At 43.9% G+C, this 20,285-nt stretch overlaps 1 protein-coding gene across 1 annotated transcript in view; it reads right to left on the bottom strand.

Moving 5' to 3' along the window:
* LOC311137899 (cadherin-4-like) overlaps positions 1–20,285 on the bottom strand; it is a gene marked incomplete at both ends in the record, with an annotated part of 368,521 nt that overhangs the window by 37,202 nt on the left and 311,034 nt on the right. The window contains one exon of the mRNA XM_084172505.1: positions 16,104–16,248. Coding sequence (XP_084028631.1) covers positions 16,104–16,248 — 145 coding nt within the window. The remainder of the gene's footprint in view (positions 1–16,103; positions 16,249–20,285) is intronic.

Genomic DNA, 20,285 nt, shown 5'->3' with positions numbered 1-20,285 from the left:
GTGACACTTAGATTGCACACAGGTGGACTTTATTTAACTAATTATATGACTTCTGAAGGTAATTGGTTGCACCAGATCTTATTTAGGGGCTTCATAGCAAAGGGGGTGAATAAATATGCACGCACCACTTTTCCATTATTTATTTTGTATAATTTCTTGAAACAAGTAATTTTTTTCATTTCACTTCACCAATTTGGACTATTTTGTGTATGTCCATTACATTAAATCCAAATAAAAATCCATTTAAATTACAGGTTGTAATGCAACAAAATAGGAAAAATGCCAAGGGGGATGAATACTTTTGCAAGGCACTGTAATGCCTGACAATTCCAGAAATGAAAGGCTATGACATCTAGTCTACAGGGTGACCAAAGTGGTTCCTAATTCGGCATATGACATAGTTTGGCCCTTCAGAGGATTCTTAAATTACTCTTTACGTATTGATCAATGGAGATACTTTAACATTCTGTCATAAAGAGCACATTTAATTTTAAAAAAAACACGTTCCCCATCTCAAGAGGTTAAGAAATATATTTTTCAACTTCATATTTGTCATAATATGTGAAAATGGGATAATATGTGAAAACAGTTGTTTCTATCTTTTGTAATAAAAAAGATAGAGAAAGATAAGTGTTTCCAATGACATTATCAACCAATTAGTAGACAATTCATAGGCAATTAGTAGGCAATGCCTACTCACAACTGGTCAAAATCACACTATGATGTCATTGGAAACACTTATCTTTATCTTTTTTACTACAAAACATAGAAAAGCACCATATTCACATATTGTGATGTTGGTGGGTGGTACTGGAGATCATGAATATGACATACAGTGCATTCGGAAAGTATTCAGATCCTTTGACTTTTTCCACATTTTGCTATGTTACAGCCTTATTCTAAAATGGATTAATCTACACACAATACCCCATAGTGACGAAGCAAAAACAGGTTTTTAGAAATTTTTGCAAATCAATTAAAATATAGAAAACTGAAATAACATTTACATAAGTATTCAGACCCTTTACTCAGAACTTTGTTAAAGCCCCTTTAGCAGCGATTACAGCCTTGAGTCTTCTTGGGTATAACACTACAAGCTTGGCACACCTGTATTTGGGGAGTTTCTCCCATTCTTCTCTGCAGATCCTCTCAAGCTCTGTCAGGTTGGCTGGGGAGCATCACTGCACAGCTATTTTCAGGTCTCTCCAGAGATGTTCGATCAGGTTCAAGTCCGGGCTCTGGCTGGGCCACTCAAGGACATTCAGAGACTTGTCCCGAAGTCACTCCTGCGTTGTCTTGGCTGTGTGCTTAGGGTCGTTGTCCTGTTGGAAGGTGAACCTTCGCCCCAGTCTGAGGTCCTGAGCGCTCTGTACTTTGCTCCTTTCATCTTTCCTTCGATCCTGACTAGTTTCCCAGTCCCTGCCGCTGAAAAACATCCCCACAGCATGATGCTTCCACCACCATGCTTCACCGTAGGGATGGTGCCAGGTTTCCTGCAGACGTGACGCTTAGCATTCCGGCCAAAGAATTCAATCTTGGTTTCATCAGACCAGAGAATCTTGTTTGTCATGGTCTGAGAGTCCTTTAGGTGCCTTTTGGCAAACTCCAAGAAGGGCTGTCATGTGCATTTTACTGAGGAGTGGCTTCCATCTGGCCACTCTATCATAAAGACCTGATTGGTGGAGTGCTGTAGAGATGGTTGTCCTTCTGGAAGGTTCTCTAATCTTCACAGAGGAACTCTGGAGCTTTGTCAGCGTGACCATCGGGTTCTTGGTCACCTCCCTGACCAAGGCCCTTCTCCCCCAATTGCTCAATTTGGCCGGGCGGCCAGCTCTAGGAAGAGTGTTGGTGGTTCAAAACGTATTCCATTTAAGAATGATGGAGGCCACTGTGTTCTTGGTGACCTTAAATGCTGCAGACATGTTTTGGTACCCTTCCCCAGATATGTGCCTCGACACAATCCTGTCTCGGAGCTCTACAGACAATTCCTTCGACCTCATGGTTTGGTTTTTGCTCTGACATGCACGGTCAACTGTGGGACCTTATATAGACAGGTGTGTGCCTTTCCAATTAATGTCTAATCAATTGAATTTACCACAGGTGGACTCCAATCACGTTGTAGAAACATCTCAAGGACGATCAATGGAAACAGGATGCACCTGAGCTCAATTTCGAGTCTCATAGCAAAGGGGCTGAATACTTATGTAGATAAGGTATTTCTGCAAAAATTTCTAAAAAACAGTTTTTGCTTTGTCATTATGGGGTATTGTGTGTAAATTGATGAGTTAAAAAATACTTTCCGAATGCCCTGTAACTGCATGTGATACTAAAGAGGTCAATTGTTAAGACAGTCACCATGTCATTACAATATGATTTGGCCAATGTTTTACATTTGCCATTCTGTCACGATCGTTCATGAACGAGACGGACCAAGGCGCAGCGTGATATGTGTACATGTTTATTTATATAGAATAAACACCACAACAACAAAATGAAACGAAACGTGAAGTCCAAGGTAGCATACAACCATCATACCTTACACGGAACAAGATCCCACAACTAACAGGTGCCAAAAGGCTGCCTAAGTATTGCCCCCAATCAGAGACAACGATCTACAGCTGCCTCTGATTGGGAACCACACAGGCCAACATAGATCTACACATTCTAGATCTAACAATGAACAAACACAACACGGAATATACACACCCTGACTCAACAAATAAACGTCCCTTGAGTCAGGGCGTGACAGTACCCCCCCCCCCCCCCCAAAGGTGCGGACTCCGATCGCGCAACTTAAACATAACAGGGTAGGGGCCGGGTGGGCATTCCGCCTCGGCGGCGGATCCGGCTCCGGGTGTGACCACCACTTACTCTCCACCTCCCCGTTGCGCCCCTGGTCTGGTCTGGACCTCGGCGCGCTGCTTTCCCTCTCCTTCCTCCCACGAAGTACCAAGCCCTGTCTGGACCCTGGTGTGGGAGACCCCGAACCTGGAGAGGGGCTGACGTCTGGGTCTGGACTGGAACCGCTGACTGGAGCTGGACCCGACGACGGTGGATCGAACTGCTCTGGCTCCGGGGTGGAGCCGCTGACCGGAGCTGGACTGGACCCCGGTGGAGCGGATTGCTCCGGAGTGGAGCAGCTGACCGGTGCCGGACCAGGCACCGGTGGAACAGGCACGGGCCGTGCCGGACTGGACACACGCACCACTGGCTTGGTGCGGGGAGCAGGAACGGGCCGGACTGGGCTGACGACGCGCACCACTGGCTTGGTGCGGGGAGCAGGAACGGGCCGTACCGGACTGGCGACGCGCACCACTGGCCTGGTGCGGGGAGCAGGAACGGGCCGGACTGGGCTGACGATGCGCACCACTGGCTTGGTGCGGGGAGCAGGAACGGGCCGTACCGGACTGGCGACGCGCACCACTGGCCTGGTGCGGGGAGCAGGAACAGGCCGGGTCGGGCTGGCGACGCGCACCACTGGCTTGGTGCGAGGGACAGGAACAGGTCGGACCGGGCTGGAGATGCGCACCACTGGCTTGGTGCACGGGGCAGGAACAGGCCGGGCCAGGCTGGCGACGCGCACCACTGACTTGGTGCGAGAGACAGGAACAGGCCGGACCGGGCTGGCGATGCGCACCACTGGCTTGATGCGAGGAGCAGGAACGGGCCGAACCATACTGGGAACACCCACCACTGGCTTAGTGCGGGAATCAGGAACGGGCCGGACCGGACTGGCGACACGCACCACTTGATTGGTGCGAGGAGCGGGACTGGGTTCCTTCATAAACCCCCGCTCGTTCTGCTGCCTAACCAGCCTCCTGCTGCCTCGTTGTCCACGGCGTGAGCCCCCCCAAACATTTTTTTGGGGCTTGTCTCTCCCCCGTGATCATGGCCTCCATCCCTCTTGCCAGACTCTCGCTCATCTCCTCCCAAGTCCATCCTCTTTCCTCGTCACGCTGCTTGATCCAGGCTTGGTGGGATCTTCTGTCACGATCGTTTACGGACGTGACGGACCAAGGCGCAGCGTGATATGCGTACATGTTTATTTATATAGAATAAACACCACAACGACAAAATGAAACGAAACGTGAAGTCCAAGGTAGCATACAACCAACATACCTTACACGGAACAAGATCCCACAACTAACAGGTGCCAAAAGGCTGCCTAAGTATGGACCCCAATCAGAGACAACGATCTACAGCTGCCTCTGATTGGGAACCACACAGGCCAACATAGATCTACACATTCTAGATCTAACAATGAACAAACACGGAATATACACATCCTGACTCAACAAATAAACGTCCCTTGAGTCAGGGCGTGACACATTCATTTTAAAGTAAACATATATTTCTTACAAATACAATCAAATGTAATATATTTCACAAGACATTTCCAAATACACTTTAAAATACATTGACCAAATACATCAATAAATATATTCTAAAATACATTGTTTAATGTATATATGTATTCTATAATGGATTTTGAAATACATTAAATACATTTCCAAATGCTTTTAACATACATTAAGATATACATTTTACATACAGTACCAGTCAAAAGTTTAGACACACCTACTCATTCAAGGGTTTTTCTTCATTTTAACTATTTTCTACATTGTAGAATAATAGTGAAGACATCAAAACTATGAAATAACACATATGGAATCATGTAAACTCAGCAGAAAAATAAATGTCTCTTTTTTCTGGACCCTGTCTTTTAAAGATAATGAGTAAAAATCCAAATAACTTCACAGATCTTCATTGTAAAGGGTTTAAACACTGTTTCCCATGCTTGTTCAATGAACCATAAACAATTAATGAACATGCACCTGTGTAACGGTCGTTAAGACACTAACAGCTTACAGACGGTAGGCAATTAAGGTCACAGTAATGAAAACTTAGGACTCTAAAAGAAGCCTTTCTACTGACTCTGAAAAACACAAAAAGAAATATGCCCAGGGTCCCTGCTCATCTGTGTGAACATGCCTTAGGCATGCTGCAAGGAGGCATGAGGACTGCAGATGTGGCCAGGGCAATACATTTCAATGTCCGTACTGTGAGACGGCTAAGACAGCGCTACAGGGAGACAGGACGGACAGCTGATCATCCTCGCAGTGGCAGACCACGTGTAACAACACCTGCACAAGATCGGTACATCCGTACATCACACCTGCGGGACAGGTACAGGATGGCAACAACCACTGCCCGAGTTACATCAGGAACGCACAATCCCTCCATCAGTGCTCAGACTGTCCACAATAGGCTGAGAGAGGCTGGACTGAGGACTTGTAGGCCTGTTGTAAGGCTGGTCCTCACCAGACAGAACCGGCAACAACGTCGCCTATGGGCACAAACCCACCGTCGCTGGACCAGACAGGACTGGCAAAAAGTGCTCTTCATTGACGAGTTGCGATTTTGTCTCGGATTCGCGTTTATCGTTGAAGGAATGAGCGTTACACCGAGGCCTGTACTCTGGAGCGGGATCAATTTGGAGGTGGAGGGTCCGTCATGGTCTGGGGCGGAGTGTCACAGCATCATCGGACTGAGCTTGTTGTCATTGCAGGCAATCTCAACGCTGTGCGTTACAGGGAAGACATCCTCCTCCCTCATGTGGTACCCTTCCTGCAGGCTCATCCTGACATGACCCTCCAGCATGACAATGCCACCAGCCATACTGCTCGTTCTGTGCGTGATTTCCTGCAAGACAGGAGTGTTCTGCCATGGCCAGCGAAGAGCCCGGATCTCAATCCAATTGAGCACGTCTGGGACCTGTTGGATCGGAGGGTGAGGGCTAGGGCCATTCACCCCAGAAATGTCCGGGAACTTGCAGGTGCCTTGGTGGAAGAGTGAGGTAACATCTCACAGCAAGAACAGGCAAATCTGGTGCAGTCCATGAGGAGGAGATGCACTGCAGTACTTAATGCAGCTGGCCACACCAGATACTGACTGTTACTTTTGATTTTGACCCCCCCTTTGTTCAGGGACACATTATTCAATTTCTGTTAGTCACGTGTCTGTGGAACTTGTTCAGTTTATGTCTCAGTTGTTGAATGTTGTTATGTTCATACAAATATTTACACATGTTAAGTTTGCTGAAAATAAACGCAGTTGACAGTGAGAGGACGTTTCTTTTTTTGCTGAGTTTATATAAGAAAACTATGTCAAGATGTTACTATTCCCTCTGCTAGAATATACTGGAATGCAGCCCTAGGACAAGTGAACTGGAACAAAGTCTCGTTGTTGTCTGGCAAATATTGTATATCTAATAAGGTGAAATAAGTATCATACAAACTCATTCATAGAATCTATCCTGTAAAGACCTTTATTGTACACAGATTCAAAAATAGCTATTGATAACAAATGTGTATTTTGTGGTTGTGACCCAGAGACTCTTGACCATTTCTTTTGGGACTGTTCTCATGAGGTGTTATGGTGTGTGCTTTGCTGGTGACACTGTCTGTGATTTATTTAGAATTCAAGGCACACTTAACCAACATGGTTACCACAGCATTCTGCAGCGATACGCCATCCCATCTGGTTTGGGATTAGTGGGACTATCATTTGTTTTTCAACAGGACAATGACCCAACACACCTCCAGGCTGTGTAAGGGCTATTTTACAAAGAAGGAGAGTGATGGAGTGCTGCATCAGATGACCTGGCCTCCACAATCCCCTGACCTCAACCCAGTTGAGATGGTTTGGGATGAGTCGGACTGTAGAGTGAAGGAAAAGCAGCCAACAAGTGCTCAGCATATGTGGGAACTCCTTCAAGACTGTTGGAAAAGCATTCCAGGTGAAGCTGGTTGAGAGAATGCCAAGAGTGTGCAAAGCTGTCATCAAGGCAAAGGGTGGCTATTTGAAGAATCTCAAATATAAAATATATTTTGATTTGTTTAACACTTTTTTGTTTACTACATGATTCCATATGTGTTATTTCATAGTTTTGATGTCTTCACTATTATTCTACAATGTTAGTAAAACTAAAGATAAACCCTTGAATAAGTAGGTGTGTCCCAACTTTTGACTGGTACTGTATATATTTTTTTAAATACAACATTACAGAATGTATCCTGAAGAATTTATTTAAAAAAACATATATATGGCTGCCTTACAAACACACACTGAAAATACAATACACAACACTCACACACTTCAAACCAAACTTTATTTCAAGCCCATTCCCTGTATCTATGTCCTCAGTGAAGGGAACCTTTCAGATCGGGGGCTCCTGGGGGAAAGTAGACAATATGAACTCTGAAAAAGCCCCCAACCCGTCCCATCCCTGTATATAGCAGGCTGGCTGGCAGGCAAGTTGAAGTTCCCTCCTATAGAGTCCATTTAGTAATGAGCAGCACTGGCTCTTCTGCCATTTCCGCCATCCATTACTTCAGACTTCAGCGGCACGGCTGCCCTTAATGCTCCGATGCGCTCTCGCTATTTGTCTTGGAATCATGGGTAAAAAAACACAGCCATTTAAGGCTGAAGGTGGGGGTGGTGTGTGTGTGTGTGTGTGTGTGTGTGTGTGTGTGTGTGTGTGTGTGTGTGTGTGTGTGTGTGTGTGTGTACGTGTGTATAGAGGTGGAGGGGATGGGGGGTGAAAGGGCTTTGTCCCAATCTCCCCGAGCAGAATTATTGATTTGTAAGAGCTTGTCAGCCAGGCTCACAAATGTGACCAGGCAATTAGGAGCACTCTGTGCAGGAAAAGGGAGAGATCACCTCGTTCCTCTCCCCAGCTCAGGGAAAATGTCACTCTCCATCAGGCAGCCATTTAAAGGCTGCTACTGCTGCTGAAGCTGCTGCTGCACCAGGAGGAGAGCTAGGCCCCTGTCAGCTTAGGGGGATAGAGAGGCAGAGGCAGAGAGACGCAGGAGCACACACACACACTAGGGTTGTTATACTGTATAAGGAGGTAGAAACAAAGAGGAGAGACAGGGGGAGAGTTGAAGAGGAGAAGAGACAGATAAGCATATACAGAGAGATATAGAGATGCATAGACAGAGACAGAGAGAAGTGCAGGAAGAGAGAAAGAGAGAAGCAAAGAGGGATAGAGAGATAAAAGAAAGAGAAGGAGAGGAACCATTGGAGCTAATCCAAGGTCACCTTTGCTGTAGATCAGCTGCAGAACTAGGCACAGGGACAGTATTAGATGGAATCTGGTAGTGTAAAAATATGTTGAATTTTAGACTGGAAGGAGTAGAGACACATGATGGGTCCTCACAGCTACAGGTGTTTGTTCTGTTGGCTCTCATAATTGGGCAGAGATAGCACCATCATTCCCGTGACAGCCAGCATCGATGGGATAATTGTGGCTGAGAATTCTATTTCAAACTTCATTAAGTTTCAAAGCAGGATTTGTCACTTTTCCCAAGAAGAGAAAAAAACACAGAGAGAGAGAACCAAGGAAGGGAGTGAGAAGAAAAACAATTACCCTTATTCCAGAGAGGAGAACATCAACATTTGAACAACCTTTCAGTCAGTCCGAAGAAAAAAGAAGTGATGTTGAGAATCGTACGTAAACTCTGACATCTTTAATTTCAATAAGAGGGATTCCTTAATAAGCTTAAAGACTGTTCTTTGTCTAAGAGTGTGGCCATGCCGGAAAGGGTTAACCTCTGAGCCCGTTTAATTCCTCTTTAATTTGAAAACTAATTCCAAATCCTAATTGCTTTACCGCCTAAACCGCTGGGGCTGCCAATTTCACTGGTGGCAGGGAAGGCATGTTGGCCATTTGGTCACATGGGAGAGAGAGTGGGGGAGTTGAGATCACTGTTGGGCTCCATCAACTTCCTAAACATTACTGAGCTGGAGGTCAACACCTGCCTTCCAATTACAGAAGGACAGAGAGAGAGAGAGAGAGAGAGAGAGAGAGAGAGAGAGAGAGCGCAGGCAGGAGGCAGAATGACAGAGAGATGGACACAAGCACAGATGCAGAAAGTTTGCATGGCAAGAAATTGCCAGTGATGGAAAGGGAGAGAGAAGACAGAGGGCAGGCAGCAAAGGACACTAAAAGGGGTTGGCAAAAGAAAAAGAAGGGGAAAGACAAGAAAAGGAGGGTAAGATAATACCAGGCATTTAGAGGGAGCCAGGAAAGTAGAGTACAAGAGGGATTTGGGGAGGCAGTAGTAAGTGAGCGAGTGAGTGGGGAAGGGCAGGAGGAGAGGTGAGAAAGAGAGGGATGTGGCAGTCACAAAGTGATAAAGGGGACACAAAGCATTGTGGTCACACAGAGCTGGCTCTAATGGCACTGCTGGCACTCCCAGGGCTGTTACCAGACCACACTGCAGCTCCACCAACCACCATACACAACCCTGGCAAGCCCGAGAGGGACCAATAAAAACCAGCCACCAGAAAATTACCTCCAAATCTGACCGCATTCACACCTCAATGCATGGGCAGTCAGAACATTTTAACTGCTCAACTGCACTGTTTCTTCACAACTTCCCATGCTGAGGGAATATTAGAGAAGTACAGACTTGTGGGAGAAGAAATCTATTTTATATCTCTGGCGTAATTAAAGTCCCTAAGGAAGCAAAACATGTTGACGATATCCATGCCGGGTGTGTGTTTGTGAATGTAAAACTGCAGAATGTGTAACCAGCCAGAGCACTCACTGGTGTCTGAAGCTACTTTCCAGCGATCACCATATTCATCTCTGGATGAACCTTCCTGCTAAATGCACTCCCAGTGCTGAGACTCCATCTATTTGGTCTTAACTCTCTCAGAGTGGCTCCTCTGTGAACAATCACCCAGGCAAATGTGCTCTCCTGCACTCAGCGCAGAACAGCAGTTGGTCACACACTCTGGGTCCATTACACTGCTTGAAACATCCCTGCGTTCCTCCATCTCTCCTGTGTACAGATGCTGGGGCCTAATTAGCCCCCCAGGCCAAGAGGCAGTGGAAACTCTTAAATCTTTCTCCGACTCTTAGCAAACTCTTTAGGACAGAAAGAGGTCCCCCCTCAGATTACAAATTGAGTGTGTGAGAAAGCACTCAGATGGATTATTTTAATCTTCCCCTCTCATTTCAGAGGGTCTCAAGTTTCAACAAAATAGAGAAGTATTTTTTCATCCTCGACTATAGCATTTGGGCGTTTCTCCCCCAAATTTCTCTGTGATCTCTTATGCATGAGGAGAAAGTGGTGGTGGTGTTGAGTTACAGTGGGGGAAAAAAGTATTTAGTCAGCCACCAATTGTGCAAGTTCTCCCACTTAAAAAGATGAGAGAGGCCTGTAATTTTCATCATAGGTACACGTCAACTATGACAGACAAAATGAGAAAAAAAAATCCAGAAAATCACATTGTAGGATTTTTAATGAATTTATTTGCAAATTATGGTGGAAAATAAGGATTTGGTCAATAACAAAAGTTTCTCAATACTTTGTTATATACCCTTTGTTGGCAATGACACAGGTCAAACGTTTTCTGTAAGTCTTCACAAGGTTTTCACACACTGTTGCTGGTATTTTGGCCCATTCCTCCATGCACATCTCCTCTAAAGCAGTGATGTTTTGGGGCTGTCGCTGGGCAACACAGACTTTCAACTCCCTCCAAAGATTTTCTATGGGGTTGAGATCTGGAGACTGGCTAGGCCACTCCAGGACCTTGAAATGCTTCTTACGAAGCCACTTCTTCGTTGCCCGGGCGGTGTGTTTGGGATCATTGTCATGTTGAAAGACCCAGCCACGTTTCATCTTCAATGCTCTTGCTGATGGAAGGAGGTTTTCACTCAAAATCTCACGATACATGGCCCCATTCATTCTTTCCTTTACACGGATCAGTCGTCCTGGTCCCTTTGCAGAAAAACAGCCCCAAAGCATGATGTTTCCACCCCCATGCTTCACAGTAGGTATGGTGTTCTTTGGATGCAACTCAGCATTCTTTGTCCTTCAAACACGACGAGTTGAGTTTTTACCAAAAAGTTATATTTTGGTTTCATCTGACCATATGACATTCTCCCAATCCTCTTCTGGATCATCCAAATGCACTCTAGCAAACTTCAGACGGGCCTGGACATGTACTGGCTTAAGCAGTGGGACACGTCTTGCACTGCAGGATTTGAGTCCCTGGCGGCGTAGTGTGTTACTGATGGTAGGCTTTGTTACTTTGGTCCCAGCTCTCTGCAGGTCATTCACTAGGTCCCCCCGTGTGGTTCTGGGATTTTTGCTCACCGTTCTTGTGATCATTTTGACCCCACGGGGTAAGATCTTGCGTGGAGCCCCAGATCGAGGGAGATTATCAGTGGTCTTGTATGTCTTCCATTTCCTAATAATTGCTCCCACAGTTGATTTCTTCAAACCAAGCTGCTTACCTATTGCAGATTCAGTCTTCCCAGCCTGGTGCAGGTCTACAATTTTGTTTCTGGTGTCCTTTGACAGCTCTTTGGTCTTGGCCATAGTGGAGTTTGGAGTGTGACTGTTTGAGGTTGTGGACATGTGTCTTTTATACTGATAACAAGTTCAAACAGGTGCCATTAATACAGGTAACGAGTGGAGGACAGAGGAGCCTCTTAAAGAAGAAGTTACAGGTCTGTGAGAGCCAGAAATCTTGCTTGTTTGTAGGTGACCAAATACTTATTTTCCACCATAATTTGCAAATAAATTCATAAAAAATCCTACAATGTGATTTTCTGGAAAAAAAACTCTCAATTTCTCTGTCATAGTTGACGTGTACCTATGATGAAAATTACAGGCCTCTCTCATCTTTTTAAGTGGGAGAACATGCACAATTGGTGGCTGACTTTTTTCCCCCACTGTATTTTTTCTTCCATAGTCACCAATGTCAGTGTAATTTATCAATTAACTTGTAGTGTTCATTTGGTAAGTGCCCAGCAAACTCCTAGAACACCCTGGTGATGACACATGGATGAAAACACAACCCCTGATCATTTTCTTCCCCCTGTCTGAATCACAATAACAATTGGATTAGTTCAAATTGGATTACTAATTCTGTATGTAGTGTAATTGCCTCATTACTTACAGTACGTGTAAGACTGATCAAATTCAATGACACGCTTGTATCTGTGTCTCTTGATGTGTGTACGTCTGTGGTGGCAAGCGTGCCATTTTAAACCCAGTTTCACTGATGAATTGATTTGACACACAATGTTGCATCTGGTGACAGCGATAATGGCAACTCCCCGCAGGTCTGCCTCTTTTAATGGTTTTATATAGCAGCCATAGTAGATGGAGGATCAGCTGTAATGCCTCAGAGGAACTTTGATATCAGAGTATTCTAGTCTTATAGACATGTCTCTTACAGAGCTGAACACATCCCATCCCACCCCCCTTTGCTCTAAGCAGTTAGAAAAACATTCTGTCTGATGGAACCAAAATACTTATGGGAGGACCATTCTCATAACCAGCCTAAAGAGAGCAGCTTAAGGTTTAAGTGATAAATTGGTTAAAAATATGTTTTAAATGATCCAGAAAAGTACAACTGTCCCACAGAACATACACCATTTATGAAAAACGGCCCCACTCTCATTTTCTTAAATTGCCAATTAGGCAACCATAACTCAGCGGCATGACTCTCTAACTAAAAACGAATCATTGCATGCAAGAAGGGAATAGATAAAGAGAGAAAAGGGAGAGAGAAAAGCTCTCTGGTCTATGTAAAATACTTGACAGTGTGTTAACTCCAACATAGAGGGATATTGTGTTTGTATTCCACAAAACAAACTACTAGAAATGTTAGATTGGGTTCAATCCGGGCTCTGGCTGGGCCACTCAAGGACATTCAGAGACTTGTCCCGAAGCCACTCCTGCGTTGTCTTGGCTGTGTGCTTAGGGTCGTTTTCCTGTTGGAAGGTGAATGTTCGCCCCAAGTCTGAGGTCCTGAGCGCTCTGGAGCAGGTTTTTATCAAGGACCTCTCTGTACTTTGCTCCATTCATCTTTACCTCGATCCTGACTAGTCTCGCAGTCTCTGCTGCTGAAGAAAAAAAACATCTCCACAGCATGATGCTGCCACCCCCATGCTTCACTGTAGGGATGCCAGGTTTCCTCCAGACGTGACGCTTGGCATTCAGATCAATCTTGGTTTCATCAGACCAGAGAATCTTGTTTCTCATGGTTTGAGAGTCTTTAGGTGCCTTTTGGCAAACACAAGCGGGCTGTCATGTGCCTTTTACTGAGGAGTGGCTTCAGTCTGGCCACTCTACCATAAAGGCCTGATTGGTGGAGTGCTGCAGAGATGGTTGTCCTTCTGGAAGGTTCTCCCATCGCCACAGATTAAGAGACAGGTTGAAGCCTGCTTGACAGAGACATTAAGCTGCTAGCCATCAAGCTAACGAAGTTGGTACCAGATGAGTTTTGCAATGCAGCCCTCTTTGTCTGGAGAACTAAATGAACGATTCCAGCGCTGTAGGAGCTGTATCTATTACGCTTTGTTTTGGGACGAACCGGATCACTCGGAGTTCCAATGCGGCAATTGTTTAATTGCAGAGGCTTGAGGTGGCTTCCTTGATCACGCAGGTCGCCAGCCTGCATAAGAAACTGGGGAAAACGCACAGTGGAATGTTTACATTTTCTACGCCGGTGGCTGGACGGCGTTCACACTTGTTGGATGCATCTCCGCCTTGTCGTTTGTTGTTATCCGACTGGCCGGTGATGCCCGGAGCTCCCTCATCTGATAGCGCAGTCGAAGGAGCACAGCATGAGCAGAAAGGCAATCAACGATGGTCGCATGTCACGAGCCATGGAAGCCGAAGACAGCGATCTCCCGCAAAGCAGTCTACACTCCCAACGAGAAGACCGGAGCGGATACAAACAACAAATAGTTTCGCTGTCCTGGAGCCTGATCTTCCTGCACCTTCGTAGCTGGGGGTGCATGTGTCTGCGGCCGCAGTGCCTTCTACTACGATTTCAAAGTCGACGTCGGCAACCTTCCGTCCCTGCTCTGGATCGAGTGGGGCTTCTCCATCTGTCGGAGGCCTGCATCCTGTGAAGCGTGGGAGGATTTCCTCGTCGTTCTCGCCAGGCTTGATTTTGGGCAGCTCCATGGTAAGAAATGTGACCGTTCCTGGTGCAAAAACAATGTCCTATCCCGGAGCTTGAGTAAATTACATTACTAAGCTGCTCCCGAATGTACTAAGTCAGGACATGGAAATTGATTCTATCGTAGTCCATGTGGGTTTTAATGACATTATGATGGGTTGAACAGTTGAAACTGGATTTTAAAGAACTGATTGACTCTCAGCTAGACACTAACAAAAAAAACATCATATCTGGCCCTGTGCCCTCTCTGAATCGTGGCATTGAACGCTTCAGCAGGATTCTTGCTCTTCACAACTGGCTATGTGATTATTGCAGCTCAATCGGTGTAACTTTTGTTGACAATTTCGATACCTTTTGGAAACAAAACACGTTTTATAAGGAGGATGGGATCCACCAAAATCATTTGGGTTCCTGGATACTTTCACAGCATTATAAGGCTGCGTTGAGGCAATGAGTTAGCAATGACCCAAGCCCAGCTCAGCTAATCCATACCATTGTGACGCAGAGTTGTCAAAATGCTTCAGCAAATGTACATTACACCAGAGGCATCGGTAGACACAATATAAGTAACCTAATTTATGTCCCTCTAACTGCCCTGAATGCCTCTACTGATCCTACAGCTATTGTATGCAGTAATCATGTGCCTAAGAACCAGATTTATACTGTTAGCACTGAGCCGGTGTGCCCGAGGAGGAAGGCCACTGTGTGCAGCTCACCCTGCGCTAACATAAAGAACATGACCACATCTACTGATGCTAAACTTCCCAGTAAAGCAATAAAAACAAGTAAGCATCCCAGAAGAAAAGTGCTCAAGATAGCCAGCGTTAACATATGTAGCTTAAGAAACATTAATATTCTGACTATCTCTGAAACTCACTTAGATAATACCTTTGATGATACAGTGGTAGGAATACAAGGTTATAACATTTACAGAAAATATAGAAATGCCAATGGTGGAGGTGTTGATGTTTATATTCAGAACCATATTCCTGTGAAGATTAGAGAGGATCTCATGTTAAATACTGTTGAAGTAATATGGCTACAGGTTCATCTGCCTCACCTAAAGCCCATTCTGGTGGGAAGCTGCTATAGACCACCAAGTGCTAACAGTCAGTATCTGGATAACATGTGTGAAATGCTTGATAATGTATGTGATATCAATAGAGAGGTATAATTTCTGGGTGATTTCAATATTGACTGGCTTTCATCAGGTTGCCCACTCAAGAGAAAGCTTCAAACTGTAACCAGTGCCTGCAACCTGGTTCAGATTATCAGTCAACCTACCAGGGTAGTTACAAACAGTACAGGAATTAAATCATCAACATGTATTGATCATATCTTTACTAATGCTGCAGAGATTTGTTTGAAAGCAGTATCCAAATCCATTGGATGTATTGATCACAATATAGCAAAGCGACTGAATAATTATATAAATGTGATATTTCCGTTTTTTATTTTTAATAAATGTGTAAGAAATCCTAAAATCCAGTTTTCACTTTGTCAGTATGTAGATTTTTTAAATCCATTTTAGAATAAGGCTGTAACATAACAAAATGTGGAAAAAGTAAATGGGTCTGAATACTTTCCGAAGTCACTGTATATATATATATATATGAGACAATTTCCGAATAATAAGCTAATTAGTTGTGACATACATTTTTTTCAATACAATTGACAGCGTTGTAACCCCAACACACACTTTGTCTTTGTTTTTATAAGAGAGTGACAATCTATTGAAAATACAGATGTTTTTAATACGTTTGGTTCTTCTCGCTAATTAGCAGTTTGGTCTAGAACAGAGAACATACCCACGCTCCACTGAGGAGAGACTATTGCAATGTGTGTGTTGTGTGTGTGTGTAATCTTTTTCTCTCTCTGTCTCTCGCCTGCGTTGTTTATAAATTCTCTCAACATTAAACTTGGCAGTATAAAATTGTCTGAACACAATGTAGACAAACATCTGGTCTTCATGTCTGACTGGTAAAACAAGTGTTCCTCCAGCCATGACATGGTCTTCTCTCTGCCTTTAAAATGATCATGCCTCTGTTCATATACTTGAAATACTTGAAGAAAAAATACACTGTTTATAGTCCTAGTTTATGTACCTGGCTTAGAGCCTTCAGCCACAGAACCATTGTAGACCTGGTTCTGGAACTCTGGCCGGTTGTCATTCATGTCGATGACGTAGATGTACAGGTCTATGGGGCTTTCCACCTTGTTCCCATTCATGTCCACAGCATGGGCCCGCAGCTGCAAACAAAGCAACAAAACCATATGAGCATTGTATAATCCTGTAAATGCCACAGTAACTTTGAAGATAACTAAAGCAGCACTGATCATCATATAACATCAAAGGAGACATTGACACAAACGTAACAGGACACATTGTATATGCAGGCTGGACTTCATCCTGTAACTGCAATGGTAACTTTGAGGCTAACTAATGCAGCACTCATCATCATATAACATCAAAAGAGACATATTGACACAAACAAAACAGGAATTAATCCTGTAACTGCATTTAATCCTGTCATTTCAGATCTCTTCAACAAGTCTGTTTAATGTAACTGCATACTAGAGTGTCCAGGAAAATCCACTAACTCCGACAATTGAATTCCGGCCATGTACAGCTTAATTTCAAAACAACCTTGATTCTGATTGCTGGTTGTGAGAGGTATGTTTATTGGAAGCTTCACAATTGAAGCAATAATTCCGGTCTTTTATTTGGCACGACAGAGAGAGCCCGTTGGAGTGCCTGTGTTGATAATTGCCAATAAGAGAAAGATATTGTAACATGTTGTGTCCAAACACAGCCCAGCTAGCATATAATGTTCTGAGAACCATACATTTCTTAGAGCTTGGTGAGAGAGTGGTTGTCCTATGGTTATTTTGCATACAACCTTCCCACAACGTTCTGGGAATGGTTCTTCAGTGGGAATTTCAATACTTCAGCATAACGTTTTCTGCAGGTTTCTTCATGGTCCTATTTAAAGTCCTGTTCTCAGAACATTAAGAACACTTTCCATAAAACCACAATAAAACATTAGTAATGTTCAAAGAGCATTCTAAGAATGTTAAAAACATATACAATTGAAGTCTGAAGTTTTCTGACCAGAACAACTTCGGTTGGAGTCATTAAAACTCGCTTTTCAACCACTCCACAAATTTCTTGTTAACAAACTATAGTTTTGGCAAGTCGGTTAGGACATCTACTTTGTGCATGACACAAGTACTTTTTCAAACAATTGTTTACAGACAGATTATTTCACTTATAATTCACTGTATCACAATTCCAGTGGGTCAGAAGTTTACATACACTAAGTTGACTTTAAACAGCTTGAAAAATTTCAGAAAATGATGTCAAGGCTTTAGAAGCTTCTGATAGTCTAATTGACATCATTTGAGTCTATTGAAGGTGTACCTGTGGATGTATTTCAAGGCCTACCTTCAAACTCAGTGCCTCTTTGCTTGACCTCATGGGAAAATCAAAAGAAATCAGCCAAGACCTCAGAAAAAAAATTGTAGACCTCCACAAGTCTGGTTCATCCTTGGGAGCAATTTCCAAATGCCTGAAGGTACCACGTTCATCTGTACAAACAATAGTACGCAAGTATAAACCCCATGGGACCACGCAGCCGTCATACCACTTATAAGGAGACGCGTTCTGTCTCCTAGAGATGAACGTACTTTGGTGCGAAAAGTGCAAATCAATCCCAGAACAACAGCAAAGGACCTTGTGAAGATGCTGGAGGAAACAGGTACAAAAGTATCTATATCCACAGTAAAATGAGTCCTATATCGACATAACCTGAAAGGCCGCTCAGCAAGGAAGAAGCCACTGCTCCAAAACCGTCATAAAAAAGCCAGACTACGGTTTGCAACTGCACATGGGGACAAAGATTGTACTTTTTGGAGAAATGTCCTCTGGTCTGATGAAACAAAAATAGAACTGTTTGGCCATAATGACCATCGTTATGTTTGGAGGAAAAAGGGGGTGGCTTGCAAGCCGAAGAACACCATTCCAACCGTGAAGCACGGGGGTGGCAGCATCATGCTGTGGGGGTGCTTTGTTGCAGGAGGGACTGGTGCACTTCACAAAATAGATGGTATCATGAGGAAGGAAAATTATGTGGATATATTGAAGCAACATCTCAAGACATCAGTCAGGAAGTTAAAGCTTGGTCACAAATGGGTCTTCCAAATGGACAATGACCCAAAGCATACTTCCAAAGTTGTGGCTAAATGGCTTAAGGACAACAAATTCAAGGTATTGGAGTGGCCATCACAAAGCCCTGACCTCAATCCTAAAGAACATTTGTGGGCAGAACTGAAAAAGTGTGTGCGAGCAAGGAGGCCTACAAACCTGACTCAGTTACACCAGCTCTGTCAGGAGGAATGGGCCAAAATTCACCCAACTTATTGTGGGAAGCTTGTGGAAGGCTATCCAAAACGTTTGACCCAAGTTAAACAATATAAAGGCAATGCTACCAAATACCAATTGAGTGTATGTAAACTTCTGACCCACTGGGAATGTGATGAAAGAAATAAAAGCTGAAATAAATCATTCTACTATTATTCTGACATTTCACATTCTTAAAATAAAGTGGTGATCCTAACTGACCTAAGACAGGGAATTTTTACAAGGATTAAATGTCAAGAATTGTGAAAAACTGAGTTTAAATGTTTTTGGCTAAGGTGTATGTAAACTTCGGACTTCAACTGTACATTCCGTTCTGAGCATCAACAAAACTCTCTCTATCCTCTCTCTTGTGTGTTCAGGTGTGTTGGCCGTGCCCATTAATTGACCACACCTGATCTTAATGAGTGCTTGTTTTCTTTCAAATGGGGTCTGATTGAAATGTCGAAAATGAACAGCTTTGTATGAGTAAAAAAAAAAAACATGGCATGCTAGCTACATCATGGTGGCATAGTGGACTAATTCAATAGATAGAAAACAGCAGAGCATAGGTTTGAATCTCACTGATGCCATGCCACAATAAAAAATAAATGTGTTTGCATGATTAATGCCTAAGCAAATTAATTTATGTTTGTCCTATCTGTGCTTGGAGTTTAAAACAGTTAACCTAAGCTTGCAGTGTTATTAAAAGTCTTATTGAAACATGTTCTCAAATAACCTATAATTTCCATTCTCAGAACTAAAAAAAGAACTCCCAGGGAACCTTTCAGGGAACCATGGTAAAACATTTTCAGAACCTCATTTCCGTTCTCAGAACGTTGACAAAAAATTAAGTTTTAACAGTTAGGAAACGTATGGTTTCGTTCCCAGAACCAATTGGAAGCCAAAAACCTACTGTGACGAGGTGTGAAAGAAGGAGTCAGGCGCAGAAGGTAAAATACCGAAGTCCAGAGTTTAATCCGATTGCATAAATCAAACACCCCAAGCGTCAAACGAAACTGTACAAGGGAAAACATCCACCTTGGCAATAACACAGTGAAATGTAGCTCAACCGAGCTACACGCTCTCACAACAAAACATTCACTCCCAAAGACAAGGGGAACAGAGGGAACACTTATACACAGGTTTGTGCAGCACCACTGATTGGCCACAGTGTCTTCTTACTGAGATAAGCAGATAAGCAATTCCACGAAAGTTTGTTGTGTTTCACAGTGTGAGAAAACGAGAGAGAGAGAGAGAGAGAGAGAGAGAGAGAGAGAGAGAGAGAGAGAGAGAGAGAGAGAGAGAGAGAGAGAGAGAGAGAGAGAGAGAGAGAGAGAGAGAGAGAGAGAGAGAGAGAGAGAGAGAGAGAGAGAGAGAGAGAGAGAGAGAGAGAGAGAGAGAGAGGAGAGAGAGAGAGAGAGAGAGAGAGAGAGAGAGAGAGAGAGAGAGAGAGAGAGAGAGAGAGAGCGAGAGAGAGAGAGAGAGAGAGAGAGGGAGGGGGAGGGAAAGCGAGATGGAAGGAGCATGTCTCGTGTAATTCCAGTAGAGACAGATACACAGAGAGAAACACAAAGAAACAGTGGGGGACCCTCTCATGTTGACCACACCGCTTGTGTTACACATACATGGTATTCAATTATTTCATCCAAACTGCTTACACGCATCAACGAGAGTCTGCATAGCCAGGCGCTAAAATTCAGTGAGGGAAAAAAGTATTTGATCCCCTGCTGATTTTGTACATTTGCCCACTGACAAAGAAATGATCAGGCTATAATTTTAATGGTAGGTTTATTTGAACAGTGAGAGACAGAATAACAACAAAGAAATCCAGAAAAACGCATGTCAAAAATGTTATAAATTGATTTTCATTTTAATGAGGGAAATAAGT

The sequence above is a fragment of the Coregonus lavaretus genome, assembly GCF_964263955.1.
Source record: "Coregonus lavaretus genome assembly, chromosome: 12".
Lineage (NCBI taxonomy): Eukaryota > Metazoa > Chordata > Actinopteri > Salmoniformes > Salmonidae > Coregonus > Coregonus lavaretus.
The sequence above is the reverse complement of the archived record's forward strand: the minus strand, read 5'-3'. Positions and strand labels throughout refer to the sequence as shown.